Below are 15,742 nucleotides of genomic sequence, written 5' to 3'. Positions count from 1 at the left end.
AGCCGGTGAAATAAGTCTCTGGTGACTGCATGGTGGACTGTCACTCCACAGGCAGTGGATGAATTAATTAGCCTACAACGCAACTGCTGACCTAACTGACACTAACCGTCAGTTTTGATTTGATTGTTGATTGCAATCAGCTGTGAGGCGGAGTGATACATACACAGTGAAATAACCGTGATGTTGTACTCCAGTATCATCACGGTTTTACTGTCTCTCGACCAATCAGATTGCAGGGCTGGAACTAACTGTTGTATAATTGTGATTTAATTCTAAGGTATCAAAGACTGAAAATATAGGCAGCGTTTATAGAGAGAGGGACCTGAATATTAAAAAAGTTAGAGCAGTAGCTGTAAAATTAACAAATAAATAAATGTAAAAAAAAAAAATAAACTACCAGTCTGTGCTTGTTTTTGATCATCTTCCAAGCTTACATCTGTGTTTCCTCATCTGATATGAAGGAGCCAAAATTCAAGAAGACAGCAGCTCAGATTCATATTAGACAACATCGCAACTCCGACCTCCCTCTGGTTATTTTACATGACTCCAGATAATGTGGGGAAAAAGTCATTGCATTATGTATACACTGTGTTATAAAAAGCATAGTATTATTTAGGTCATTTCCTGCATTAAAAAGGTTGTTGTGTGAAAGCTATCTGTATGCACGGAGAAGAAGAGTTCTCTCAACAGCCCTTGTTTGCAACTCCATTACCACTCGCCAATAACACGACTTTGACAATCCATAAAAGCTGACAAAATGTTCACCCTGATGGATTTCCTATCTGGAGCAAGTTTCAAATCTCTGTAAGTTGATTTTCATTGGCTTTCTAAAAGCTCAGGTAATTAATCTCAAACCTTATTGAATGCTGGGAAATGTTACACAGGATTTATTGTTAATCTAAAAAATGCAAAACCACTAGTACAATCCAGTAAGTAAAGGCGGTAAGCGAAGACCAAGCTGGCAACTTTAGATTTAAATCTGCCCTTCAGCATGTCCCTATTGTATTATGAAAAGAAAATGGAGTGAGAGAAATGAGAAAAATAAACAGTTTGTCCTTAATTGTGAGTATGTGCGAGAGCATAAGAATAGTTGGGAGTGTGTCTGTGTTATATTGAGGAGCTGATTTGGTGTGTTTCTGTGTACCGTACATGCATATCAGAGAGAAGAGAAGAAGCAGATCTCTCAAAGGGTTTAATTATCCACTGAAGTAGCACCACACATTGTGACGCTGACCTCGGTAGCGTACTCCCCTGCCCACCCGTCTAGTTTTGGAACAGTAAGCGGTACCCCTCCTCTCTCCACCCTATTTTCAAAGGAAACTCAAAATAAAACTTTTTTTTTTTTTTGATCAAAAGGCATCTCCATTTTCCCTTACTGTTTCACTGAAACTTTGAGGAATAAGTCCCTCTCACAGCACGGACCATAGTGACCTTCCCCTATAATTACCCTTAGAAACATATTAACATTTAACTGGCTGTCTTTGTTTTACCCCACTGCTACAAATTATATCTGTTGTGCATTACCAACAAACCAATTTCAAAGCCTACAGTAAATTTTAATATTGCCTGTAGATCTTGACAATTAGCTAATTAATTGATTAGACAGTCAACTCAAAATGAACTGAAAACAACTATGTTATCTGCTTAATCATATCCATTTTTGTCACAAACAATCCACTGGTTCTATGTGTACTTTCTCAGTCCTCTATAATCATAAATTAACTGGACTGATTTCCAGACAAGCAATTTAAAGATGCTGCCTCACACTCTGGAAAAACATGATTGTCCAGCCCCTTTTCACTCCCAAGTCATCAATTCTTGTCATTTTGTCAGTGATCTGGGCGTTAGATACCAACACACAGCAAAGGCACCTTTTGGATATAGTACACACTAGGGATGTCACGATTATAGATTTTCTTGGTACGATTATTGTCAGAGAAATAATCACGGTTTTACGATTATCACGATTATTATGCATTAATTAATTTCACACTATAAATGAGTAAAATAACATGAACACTCCTTATAGATCTTTAAGTTTCATTTATTTCCATGCCAACATAACAAAAATAATATAGCAACAAAGAAAAGTAACCAAAAAGTAGTGTGCGGACTCTACTTTTACTACATGCCTCTTTGTAGTCCAGCAGTTTTTTCTAGGATGTGCGTGTCTTTTTGGTCTCTTTAAATTACAATTACACAAATAAATTGAGAGCATATCTCATGCAGTGTTAATAATAAATGAAACAGACATCGTGCTGGTAGGATAAGTCCAACATATACTCAACACAGATGGGAGGAAGCAAAAGGAGGTAATACTAATGCTAAATGTTTACTGACTGAGGACCTTGAGAAGACATTACGTATATCTTCCACACTGCACACTGACACTGAAACAGTCTGACAACTAAAAAAAGGATTTGAACTTGTAACAGTCAAATATATGAAATGTGCCTTTAACATGGTGTGTACTGTGTCACCTAGTAGCAACGTCATCAAGCAGCGCCTGTAATGATTTGAGTCTGTTGAGCGCACCCAACGCTGGTCGGACGTATACTTATGTGCTCCTGCTTTTTCATTTATCTCTCAACACAACAGTGATGGTTATGAGTATGTGTGGCGACTATTTTGTTCATGTATGAAAATGTAGTAGCCGTACAACTGGGCTTGGTAAGCTTGGAGTGTTTTTAAGTTGATGTAAAAATAAACGAAGAGCATTTGTGAAATCCCGCACTCGTGTGGACGTGAGTTTCTGCCTGTCGTCTCACTCCAAAGAGCTACACGGACCCAAAACCATTACAACCTCACGCTGTGTGCACACAAACTGCAAAACTATCCAGCTAAAAAGTTTTTGAGACGTGCCTTAGCTTGTCAAGTTGCACTGTAAGCCGAACTCGTATCATACCACTACGCCATTAATTGCAAATGACACGCTAACATATAATTTTTCAATTCAATGTTACATTAGATAAATTGAGATTAACATATTTTAACCCAGTTATTGTGCATTTACCTTTACTTGTGCATGTAAAGCCGTGTGGTTGTCCTGCAGGTGTTCTATCATGTTGCTCGTGTTTGATCCTTTGGCCGCGACTTTTTTGCGGCATGTTTTACAAACTGGAAAGCCATCGTCAACAATAACCCCTTGGTCATTTTGTGATAGCCAAAATGATACCCCGCGGCTGACTTTATCCCTTTTTTGGGGGGTAAATGTCTTCTTCATCCATACTTCATCACTTGGAGACGCCGCTTGTGTAACTTTGTTTTCATTCCGTGCGAGTTGCGCTGACCTACTCTATATGGTTCCGCGTCCCGGCATAATCTTTGGAGAGGGACGGTGTTGAGGAATCTTTACGAATCATTAACCGTGGCATTTAAAATCGTGGTTAATAGTGAAATCAAATAATCGTGACATCCCTAGTACACACTGGAAGCTGCAGTTGTTGACACAGTAGCCAACAACCGCAGTCGTCAAATACCGCCGCTATGTAAGTTAACGTCCATGTAAGATGCCGATGCACAAAAGCACCTTTCGTGGTGTTATGAAACACACTGATGAGGGACCGAGAAAGCCCCACTATGGTGGGGAGGTGAATGGGTCCAACAAATACTGGACTTTCACCCTCGAGCCCACTGCTTGTTTGCTGTGTGAAACCAAAACTCAATGGAGTTATTTGATAATAAGGTCGTGTGCTAGTATGTGTAGCATGCTACACTAGTGACATATGTCACAAACTGTAAACCCCAATCCACCCACAACATAAAATGTTAATGTAAAGTCTACGCAAATGCCCAAGGTTGTCAAAATGTCTTCACTTTATGTTCAGTTAGAGCTTGACATAATTTTGTTTATGTTAAGTCAACAATTTTTGAGCTTTGAGATAATTTGACTAAATTATATAAAGCCGATTTTCGCCCATTTAGTGTAAGGCCAATAATCTCTAAACACTATGATTGTGCACTCAACATATTGTGGCATGTTGGGGCTTAATGGGTGGAGTTTCCCAGCATGCTGTGAGATAACGTGTTTAAGGCCATAGGCCGTTTAAGTGTGATCTAAATCACTCCCGTTACCCATTACGCAGTGATAAATGTTTATGTATTTCACAATGGTTCTAATGGGGTACAGTTAATCTTGTGGTAAAAGACATTTTGCACCATGAGTAAGCAATATACACAGTCTGTGCGGATGTTAGTGTATGCTCAGGAAGTTGTGCGCAGGTGAAATAAAGAGCACATCCTGGTTCAGAAACTTTAGCTTGCCACAATATATTATTATAGCTCAATGAAAATCAAAAAAAGAGTTGTTTGATATGTACCCAATGTTTTTATGTTCATATGTTATAGAGTTAAGTGCTCAAACAACAAAAAACCAGTCATGTCAAACTGACATTAAATTCCTGACAGACAAGGGTCATGTGACACATTTGTTTTGTGTCTGGTGTGCTTAAAACCTTAATGTTATCGAGTTGTACTAAACAAAAAGTTTTTAGAGCAAGATGTTTCCAAAAAAAATTTAAGTTGAGTGAGCAAATTGGGCTTTACAGTGCATGACATTACATTACTGTATGTTAGTAACAACCTATCTTTTTCTAAGCCAAAACATGATGGTTTTTGTCACCTAAACACAAGTAGTATTAGTAGTAGAAGTATAAATTGAGTGGAAAAATAGACACAGGAGGGTATTCAATAAGTCATATTTTGAGAAAGTGTCAGTATTTGACAAGCTGGCATAAGAACATGCTGGATTGTCTCCATTAAACTCTTTTGACATTTTGTAAATGATTTATGGATTGAAAAAAATCAGCAGATGAATCACTGCCAAGGTCTCTCTTGTAAAGAGATAGCATTATCATCAGCCCTAACTAATTGCCTAACAAGTTGATTCTTACAGTACAGTGGCAGGAACATAATCATGTGCCATTCAGTACAAAGCTGCTTGGCTACTACTTGCATCAAGTTTGCCTTCCCTTGCAATATTTTTTGAGAAACCACACAGCATTTGAAGAGGGATGCAAGACAAATAACTAGATATGGCACAATGGGGCACTGGGAGCTGAGTCCTTGTCTTCTCTTTTCCCAATTTCATGTCTATCTGGCAATGAAGCCAAAAATAATTTTTATGAGAAAAAAAAACAAAACAGACATGGCAAAATGTTTGCAGTGATAGCAAACATTTGTTGCAAGGTAACGCAACACTTGCTGAGAGGGAATGCAAAGTAGTTCAGAAAAAATTCCACAGTGGGCCTTCGGGAGCTACCGCACTATCACAGTAAGCACTCCTCCTTTCATTTATTTTCATTATTGTTATCAAAGTTACCCTATCGCCTGGCAGGCTATTCCCATGTCAAGCAGTAATAGAGGTTACTTGACTCCCTGTTGTTGCATTCAAGTGACCTCTGATATCACATATTAGCAGTCAAAAGCTGTTATTGGGAAATCAGACACTCAAAATATGGTGAGGATAGGAATAATTTGGTCATAGCCCTCATTGAAAAAAAACTGGCATTCAGCCATCATCCTTAAAAGACAAGATTTAAAACACTTCCTGTTTGCAAATTCAGAACAATCCTGAGTACAAGTCGCAGCCAACCTGACAGACTCGCACTTCTGTTGAAATGCCCTCCTCGAGACATGATGTGAATGTTTTCGCTTTCAATGCCAGTCGCCTACTCTACCCGTTATTATGAGGCATACAGTGCTCTACAGTAACAAGTGAGGCCAGGAAGCAGCATGACTCAGTGAGCCCTTGCTGCTTTTGACTGGCTTCCAAGTCATTTCCATGCTTTGCGACTGGGCAAAACAAATACGGTTAGACTATTTTCTCCTACAACAAAAGGTGAGAAGGAACAAGCGGCGGTGAAATGTAATTGTGTTTATTAAATCTAAAGACTACCTTGAAAGCGAGGGATTACGATACATCCTCCCCCAGGTTTTTACTTCAATGTCAGATTGATTTTAAAACAAAGTGAGACAAATAGTAATAAGAATCAAAACAAGCAAGTGTTTTGATGCTCTGTTTTTAACATGAGTTGCACTGGATGTTTCTCCTTTTATCACAATGATGAAGAGCCCTAAGATGTATTCAATAAACCACTGAACCACCTCACACTGGAATACACTTTATAGTTGTAGTAAGTCTTTATACTTTACAATGATGGAAATTGCACATACTTGCTGCTCTAAGCAAGAATCAAAAGGAAAATATCACTTACGCTTAGTGCTCTGAATTTCAGTTTAGTGTTTAGACAATTTATTTTTCAGGGAATTAAAGACATCCAAGCATCCTTTAGAAAATGGCCACAGCAAAAATGTTCCAGCAGAGTATAAATGTGAGTGTCAGATGCTCCACTCTCTCAGAAATCGGACATTCACTCAGTTTAAGTCAGTCAGTTGTCATTTCAGTCACAAACTCATCCATGTACGGCTCGCTGTGAATTGGATCTCGTGGTGTCCTTATCTGTGTTTGTGCGTGTCACTCTGGATAAATTCTAAACTCGCATGATTAGCAACACAATGGATTGTTTCCATGGAGAAGTGACATTGATTTGTGCGCGGTTTCACGACACGTTCGTGGTGATACATTTGGGGGAGGGGAGGGGAGGATGTCACCTTCAAGAGATCTCAATTAAGTCTTTGTGGCGATCATGTGTGATGTTTTTCATAAGGAGAAATGAAGATGGATGCAGAGTGTAGAAACAAAGTGGAACAAAACCAGAAAGGTACAGACAGGTTGACGCAAATTGATTCCAGCGTCGAGGGTGAGAGATGCGGGCAGACGGAGAGAGACAGACAGAGAAAGAGAGAGAGAGAGAAAATGAACACAGCAACAAAAACAGAGGTGAGGCTTAAGAGACTCAATGAGGAGTGAAGTGGATTTTTTCAGCTCACTCTCTGGATGGCTGCCTTTAGAAACCCTGCACATTAGTGCATGTCGTGTGTGTGTGTGTTCCTGCGACTTCCACCTGCACACACCTCCCAAATAGACTCATTTGCATACAGTATAAAAATCCATTATCATCAACTCGCATCAGCTGTTCAGCACCAACGAGGGCAGACAGCTGCAATTCTTCAAATGAAGAACCAATCTGGTTTTTGTTTATTAAATTTACAGCAGTTTAGGTGCGCACTGGGGGTGGGCAATATGGCCAAAATCTTCTATTATGGTTTATATAATTTTACATCATGCTAACGGTATACATCAGGATACAGTAATTGTTCTGTGAATTCAAGTAGGACATGGTTTAAATAACCATCCTGTACTTCATCACAGTTGATTATTTTCTGTTTAATCTTTCTTTACCTTCCTTCAGTTGGAACTTCCAAACAAACAAAAAGACAGCTGCTTCACATGAGACACTTGACTTGAAGACAAAAGACTTACAACAGTAAAACACAGGGTGCTTTCAGACCTAGAGTTGTCTTGCTTTGGTCTGAATCAGGGACTAATTTCGTTAAAAATTTAGATAATTGCCTAGAGTTGATTCGTGTTCTCACGGCAGCATTTACAAGTGGACTGAGCAAAAGTCTTGCACAAGAAAGCTGCTCTTGATTGGTCAGAATTTCCATGTGCGAAAAATCCAGGAAGTAAAGCAAACGTTGAAGAAGAGTACACTTGCAAGATAAATGTGACACTTTCTAATGTCACAATGGAGGGACAACTACGCAGGTTGATTTTAGCGCTGCTCATTGTGGACTATATTGCTGTCATTGTTCATGTTAGTCAAGAACATGCTAATGTTTGACCCAAACATGTGTAATGTGACTACAGTTGGTACGGATCGAGGTCGGAACACGTTCTCACCACAAGCAAACTGCACCAGAGTTCGTTTGTAACTGGACTGAGACCACCTCTTCAAGAAGGTCTCGGTCCAGTTGTTTTGGTGCGCATCCAAGTGGGACTGCTGTGTTCACACACGCCCAAACAAACGGCACCTAGGGGGCAAACGAACTTGAGCTTGATTAAACCAAACCAAACAATTTTTATAATGGAAGCTCTAAGGTTCCTGAGAATAATAATCACAAGTGTTACAGGTTTCTGTATTTCTGTGTTTCATTCGCCTCCTTGATGTCTGCCCACATCACGTTGCCTTGTGAGGCAGCTGAATTTGTGAGAAAGATCACGTGAAAATCACGAAATCACACAAGAATCCAGCCCATATCTGTGACATAGCCTGCTCTGAATAGCTCCCGTGGTAGATACAGCATTGCTAAATCTCTACCGGTGGACACGTCTATCATTACAGGGTATAAACTGTCATGTCACACAACCCTACTATACACCTTGCATACTGTGAGGTAAAACACTTGAAGTTACACAAGTACAATGCTCCACTGTCCACTGACTGTAATACTGTCACAAGACGACAAGTGTAGCCACAGTTTGCAGTCCACTCTAGATTTAAAAATAGACTTCACGCCACTTTGGCTGCTTCACGCTGAAGAATAAAACAAATAAAAAATTGTTGAGTTTTTTCTTGTAGTAGCTATGATAAGAACTAAAAATATTGCAACAAGTCATATGTTATTTTTTCTCCTCTACCTATGTCAGTGTTCAGACCAATGATTTGTGACAAGACAAAATCATTTTAGAACGTTGCAGAGAAAAGTTGCAGTGGTGTGAACTGGCCATCTGAGCTCGATTCAAGCCGGCTGATGGTGTCACCGACAACTCTGCTGGTCAAATTACCGGCAGCTGGTTTAAAAACAAAGCGCATCACCTGTTTCAACAGCCAACCAGCCTGTAGTGAAGTGTGCTGTTCAAGCCAAATGACCGCAGACTGCGTGCTCACTTGCTGCAGCAGGTGCTCCTTCCCCGTCAAGCCCTCTGTTTCCGTCCTCACAGTGTGCTAGTGTCGGACGCTGGATCGCTGCTGCTGCTCGCTGTATGTGCTTATACCCCCCTCAGACACACACTGATTAATTAGCACTGGTAATTTATATTATTGTGGAGTCTACAAATGCAGCTGTAGCCAGTCTTTCACTATCACTATCCTCATTCATATTTTAAGAAGCTACAAATTATATTCAGCCACAAAATATGTCCAAAAAGCTGGAAATTAGAGCGGAAGTACAGAGAGTTGTTGCATAGAGATGATACACCGTTTCATCTAGTTGCATTGGTGTGAACTGGCAGGTTTGTAGAACGTTTCAGAACGATGCATTGCAAGTAGTTGCATGTTTTCAACTTGTCTCATTGTGAATTAAGACTGCAAGCCTACAACTGATGTATTATTTTCATTGTTCATTATTCATTAATCTGTCAATTATTTATGTTTTATTTTTAAACAATTATTTGATTGGGATAATCGTGAGGTAGTGAAAAATGTTTGTAACAATTCCTCAGAGCTCAATACGAGGCTTTAAAATGTCTTTTTGTGTCGGACAAACAGTCCAAATCCCACAAATAATTGATTTCCGTGATATAAAACAGAGAAAGGCAGCAACGCTACATCATTTTGATATTGAAGTTCCCCACTAAAACACGTGGGTACATATTGTTTCTCATCATGAGCAAGATGACGCAGAGGACTTGTTTATGTACCTTAGTTTGATTTACAGTATGAAACAGACCACTTGAAGAAAAATCCAGGTCCAATCTTAAACCACTTTGATCTTGGCCTGAGAATTGTCCTTCTGAAGCACAACCTGTTCTCATTACAAGAAGCCTGAGCATGTAGGAGTTACAGTAATACTTTAGTAGGATGAGGGTGAGAGTGAAAGAGTGGGAGAGAAAGAGGAAACGAAAGGGAGGAGGAGGAGAGAACTGACAGATACCAAGCTGTCAGTTTTGTTCCTCAGAGATAGGGGGCTGGTCTGACATCACTTGAGAGTAAAGCTGCCAAGTTATATGCAAAGACGTGGAGACAGATGACAGTCTTCTTGTGAGTGGTTTGTTACAAAGAAGCAATTGTCAGTACTGAGGACATGTGCTGAAATTACCAGTTGTGCCAATCAAGCTTATGATGGTATTTGAGATCGAAATGGACTGAAATGCAAGTGATTACAAACAAAAAAATGATGACAGATTGTTTAATAGATTTCGTCCTCAAGGGGAAAAATGTTTCATGAGGAGATTCTGGCGCTTTGAAGATAATCACAGACACGTCTGATGTTCCTGCTATATGATTTCTCTACGTTGGAGATGCATCTGAGAAACCTTGGCAACCAATTGAAGTTGTACTTCATGTTCATGCAGCCAGTCGTAATTCAGTTTGGGCAAGTGTTTTGTTCTCTGGTTGGAGGAAGCAGGTTTGCATCTTTTCTCAGCTCCATCTGTTAAGTTGGACCAAAGTCACATCACTTGCACACATATTATCCTGCGTGCACACACGCATTAAAGATGCATCTGCATGCACGCAAACACACACACACACACACACACACACACACACACACACACACAGGAAATTGAGCAGACCTGACACTTGAGGTTTTGTGGAAGCAGTGCCAAATCTTTCCACCCTCCAGCATCTCAGAAGAGGCTGTTTAACTGAAAACATCAAATGGACAAGAACAACAGAAGATTTCTCAAAACAATCCAAACGACAACATTTCACAACTACATCCGTGATAAATTTTATAAACATTACATTTATCTGACTTCTTATAAAGATGTTGAATACTTTTGTCCAAGTTTTCAAGATCTAACTTGTCAATTCTTCCTTCTTGTCTCCAGGTGTCAGAGAGATGTGACTATGTTTATGTCAACGGAAAGGAGACAAGAGGAAAGAGCAAAGTGATGCTGAACTTTACCTACAGTTTTCTGAGCGCCCAACTGGAAATGAGTGTATGGATGCCCCGCCTGCCCTTGCTCATTGACGTGGCTGACCCCGAGCTCAGCCAGATAAAGGGCTGGAGGGTCCCCACTAGTATGGGAAACAGAAGGTAAGGCCTGATGGTGTATTGCATCTATATTGTTGCATGTTGTGCTGTCTCAAATACCAGTTTTTGGGACACTGAAGCTTCAGTGAGAGGTGTCTGCAAATAACTGAACTTTCGCGATGTGATGGTCTGACAAGCTGTCGCAGTAAGCATGGAGCCCACACTGTAACTAACTGCACTCCCTGAAGAAATATTATAGAAATATAGAAATATATCATATTTTTGGAGAAATGAAACAGTGATTCCAGAGAGAAGCAGACAGAGGGGTCTACAGTCTGTGTTTGAAGGATATATCCAGGATGTCAAACTGACTCAGCAGCAACAACAGGTTAAAAAGACAAAGATAGTTAGAAGCTAAAGCCGAACTATAGGCTACAGATCACAGTGTAAAAGTGAACCACCACATCACTGCTGATCGACACAGAAGACAATGAATATAAAGGGAAACTTTGCTGATATTGAACCAGCTGTGTGGCATCGCAGTGTGTGCAGATGAGCGGTGTTTGGCTTTGCCCCCGTGCCGCTGCCAGCATCTGGATACCGGACGGGCAGGGATCTCAGAAGGAAGTCAAACAACGTTCATCTGCACACACTGTGATGACACACAGCTGGTTGAATATCGGCAAAGTTTCCCTGCTTCCCTTCACTGGTTCCTGTACAGCAGGGTCGGTCTTTGTTTCACTGTTATAATCATTAAAAATCAAAAGAAGCAAGTATATACATTCAGTAGGCTATATCTTCAGTAGCTAGCTAGCTAACCCTACACTTTTCAGGGTTTGATTTTGGTTTTGGAACAGGGAAGAAACATATATCTTTTTCCACCCTCTCCAGGTAACGAGTATCATTAGTCTGGCCAGTCTGTGTCAGGGGGCGGGACTTAGCGAAGGGTCAGTTGAAACTTTTGGGGTGGTGCAGTAGGTAATTAGTGATGAGGGGACATTTTTTTATACATCGCTTTTCAGTCAAAGAAAGTTAAAAAAAAAAAAAAAACATGTCAATTGGACAGTTTGTTAGCATGTAGGTTAAAACTGTTACAGTTTTCAGGTGATTTGCAAAGCTGGTTGTGGATTTGTGTCATGCCAGTTTCATCTGGCTCTCGACTTTTTGGAGGTCATCTTTGTAAATTTTCAGATGCTTGACTTTTTTGACATCAAGTTAGCCTATCCGTAAGCCTGTCATGGGTCAGAATGTCACAATCAAATCTAGGCTTGTCACTAAGTTTAAATGTCCTTGTCTGAGAATAACTGATCATTATTGCTGATGCATCATGAATAATGTTGGATTACCATGTCTTAATTTGGGATTTTTGGAGTAATGATATAGAAAAACTGAGTATTGGAATACTGATTTTGACATCAGTTACCATGGTAACAATTGAAGCTTTGAGGCATTCAGGTCAGTCCTATATTGTATTCTATATTTTTGTTAAATTTAGGCCTATATTGAGTTGAACACTGCCACACTACATCAGCAGCTATAAGGCAGCTTTTTCCAGCAAACATCAGATCCCTCTTTAACAAACACCAAACTTCTGAACAACCTACATGCAAAATAGATTTTTGGCTTCCTCCAGTGACCACTCATACATCACAGCACAAGTTGGCCATATTAAAATAGTCCCAGGACAAGTCTAAATTTCCTTATTTAGAACATTAACCTCAGAGGTTTTTTAACAATCCCTGCATGTGAATCCGAATCACATTCTTCACTCGGTAAAATAAATGGCAGGCGACAATAAATTGGCTTGGTAATGTTGGTGCAGACGTATGAGGCATAAAATGCAGCTGCAGAGGTGGTATAATGAGTTTCTAATAATTCATTGGACTGGCCTCCCCAAAGGTACTTATGCTGAATAAGAAATGAGTAATAATTTTGAGCATTACGGAGCGTGGCCAAAATTCCTGAGGCAGAAATGTGACAAGGTGCGCAATGATCTGTGCGGTGCATCGTGAGGTGTACAAGGCGGTTGTAATAAAAATATTTAAATTAATGATTTTTTTTTTTCCCAAACACGAATGCGGCTGATTAAAATAGAAATAACCTTATTCAAATCAAAATATGATCACTGAGGCACACTGACTAATTTACATTTAATAATAGCTATTATAATTGTTATTTACTGTGATCATACACACAGTAGCGATGGTGAGGACACAAAGCACTGCAAGGTACTACATTCATGCACAATGTATAGTGTGAAATGAAAACAGTGATTACATGATAAAGTCGGGGACATACAGGTTGTCTTTACTGTTAATGATATATTCAAATCAATAAATAGTGAGAAAGTCAAGTCACAATTTGAATTTGAAGGCCCCAATTAGCACAAGCAGCATATGTTTTAATCTAACTCACATGTGCATGAAATATCTGTACAGGAAACATCTTTTTAAAGCAAATCTCTGCCACAAAGTCACTGCAGTGTCATCTCCCATTGGCCCACAACCCACAGGGTGGCACTCTAACACAAATACCCCCTGCTATCCATGCCTGATCCCATCCGTCATGTCTGTCAAGTGCATCACTGCATGAATAAAGCCTGACGTGTTAAGTTTATGTGCTTATTTTTTCAGAGAGGGAGAGAAAAAACAAAGAGAGAATGCAGGAAAGAAAATGTTTTCTTGCTTTACCAATGTGTGCGTGCACAAACTTTGTGTGCGCTCATTCGCATTCACATGAGCGTGTAAGCCACCTCATTACACTCCCGACACTTTGGCTGACCTGTCACTCACTGCTACAAACATGACCTGACCCCTTGTTTCTGTTGCCAGCCACAAATGTCACCTTGGTTTAGACTGCCGTCCCTTCACTGATGTGGAATAAGGGAAAGGGAGGGGAAGGAGAGGGGAGGTTAGGAACTAAGCCAAGCCATTGGGCCACAGCATGTTAACCTGTCAGTCCGTTTTTCTGCCTGACCGGCCATGCCTCATTAAACCTAATGGAAACTGTCACTGTCACTCCCTCCTGGCCACCTGACTGTTAGGGAGAGATATGCAGGCAGAGCTGGAAGGTGTAAGAAAATAAAGGTGAGAGTGCGAGAGAGAAGCAGAGTGAGGGAGTTGAAAAATAGATTACAGGAAAGTCAGGTTAGGAATTGATGTGTAAACCATAGAGTGAGAGCCAGGTGTGCAGTGAGACGGAGAGATGACAATGGCAATGCACGGGACAGCAGAATAGACCTATGTAGTGATAAAGAGTGATGGAAGATGAAGGATGCGGATGAATAGGAGTGATGTATACGCCTAATAGCTGTAGCAATGTTTCTCTTCATCATCAACACCGTTGACTCTCTGGAGCGGATCTGTGTCCCAAGGCCACATTTCACCCATCACTGCAGCTCCCACCACTCAGCATGGACACCAAAAACACAATATGTTGTTGTTTATTGTGATATATTAGAGTAGTTGAGGGAGCAGATTGTGTCTCAAAGCAGTTTTATTGTATTTTTGGGAAAAAACTGGAACATACAACCTTCGGGATGTACAGTAAAATCCAGTAAATCATGACATAAGATACTGTACTAAAGAGTAGGATAAAATCCAATGGACCCCTACAGCTGCAGTTAACTTTTTAAGAACAGGTTTTTGTAATATTATATGAAACTATATCCTGACAGTAGTGCATGAGAAAGATAATCTGTGAGGAAAAAAAAAATTCCACTGCCTTCTCTATTGCTCCGAATAACATTTGCAAGAATCCACCGCACCTGAACAAAAACAACCAATCAGAGCTGAGGAGTCTCTGACACAGCTCTCAAACTGTCAAAATAGGCAGCGCTGATTAAATATGAATCAAGATTCTGTGACTGCCTGCCTTCTCCCCCACCCCTCTCATATAAATGTTTTTAGGAATATATTTTAGTGTAAGGTTTAGTTGTAAAATAAGAATGTTCGCTCCAGCCGGCGAGTGGTGTTTGGTTTTGGCTGGACCTGGCAGGGTTACAAACCTTGTCATTTTACAGCCAAACAGTACACTAAAATATGTTTCTGAAAACATTTTGGGCATGAAATAGGCAATGCAGTAACAGAAAAAACAGAAGCTCGGAAGCAGTGATTGATTGACATGAGTGACAGCTGCAATAGAGACTCCTCAGCTCTGATTAGTTGTTTCCATGTACTACTGTCAGGATATAGTGACAGTTTCAGCAAATATAACAAAAAGTAAAGGATGTCTAATCAAGTTTTTTGCCCCAAAACTGACCTGAGTCAATTAATAACAGGTGTCTGCCAATACCGAGCTCTGATCTGATACTTTCATATTCCTGTATAATACAGTTGCGCAGTGCATACCTCAAGTACATTGAAGTTATTCAAATGTATATGCTTGACAACTGAATAGCTCTGCAGTGCATTAAGAAAAGAATCCCTGCATCCAAGCTGTTCCTTGTTTATTTATTTATTCCAAAATTAGTAGAAAGGTATAAAATAACAAACCTTCTCTTAAATCTTTTGGGCCTTGTCACTGTCTCGAGGGAATTCCTCTGTCTGAAGAGACTATTCTCCACAGTTTGTTGCCTTTGTGCAGCTTTTGCCTTACCGACATAAACTGTACTCCACTGAGTGTTTATTTCAATTCAATTCAATAGAACTTTATTTATCCCAAAGGAAATTCTTGTGCCAGTGAATGCCTCAAATTACAGTAGCACTAAATACAGTAACCAGGATTTAATGTTCACAACCATTTAGAACCAGACAACCAGTGGGTTCCCCAGGTCAGGGCCTCTCACTGGGCCTAGTTTTAGAACAATAGAGTATTAAATATCTGGCAGAATATACAAGATAGTGTTCTCAAGGAGCAAAAGCAAAACCAGTGCCTAATAGAGTAACAATAGCAGTAAGATAAGTTCAAGAGTTATTAA

The 15,742-nt window shown here is 40.0% G+C and overlaps 1 protein-coding gene across 1 annotated transcript in view; it reads left to right on the top strand.

Annotated features, from left to right (window-relative positions):
• Positions 1–15,742, top strand: part of si:dkey-112m2.1 (transmembrane protein 132C) — a 239,812-nt gene that overhangs the window by 208,947 nt on the left and 15,123 nt on the right. The window contains exon 7 of the mRNA XM_049603788.1: positions 10,679–10,887. Coding sequence (XP_049459745.1) covers positions 10,679–10,887 — 209 coding nt within the window. The remainder of the gene's footprint in view (positions 1–10,678; positions 10,888–15,742) is intronic.

The sequence above is a fragment of the Epinephelus fuscoguttatus genome, linkage group LG18 (genome assembly GCF_011397635.1).
Source record: "Epinephelus fuscoguttatus linkage group LG18, E.fuscoguttatus.final_Chr_v1".
Taxonomy (NCBI): domain Eukaryota; kingdom Metazoa; phylum Chordata; class Actinopteri; order Perciformes; family Serranidae; genus Epinephelus; species Epinephelus fuscoguttatus.
This window is presented reverse-complemented; position numbering and strand designations above follow the sequence as displayed.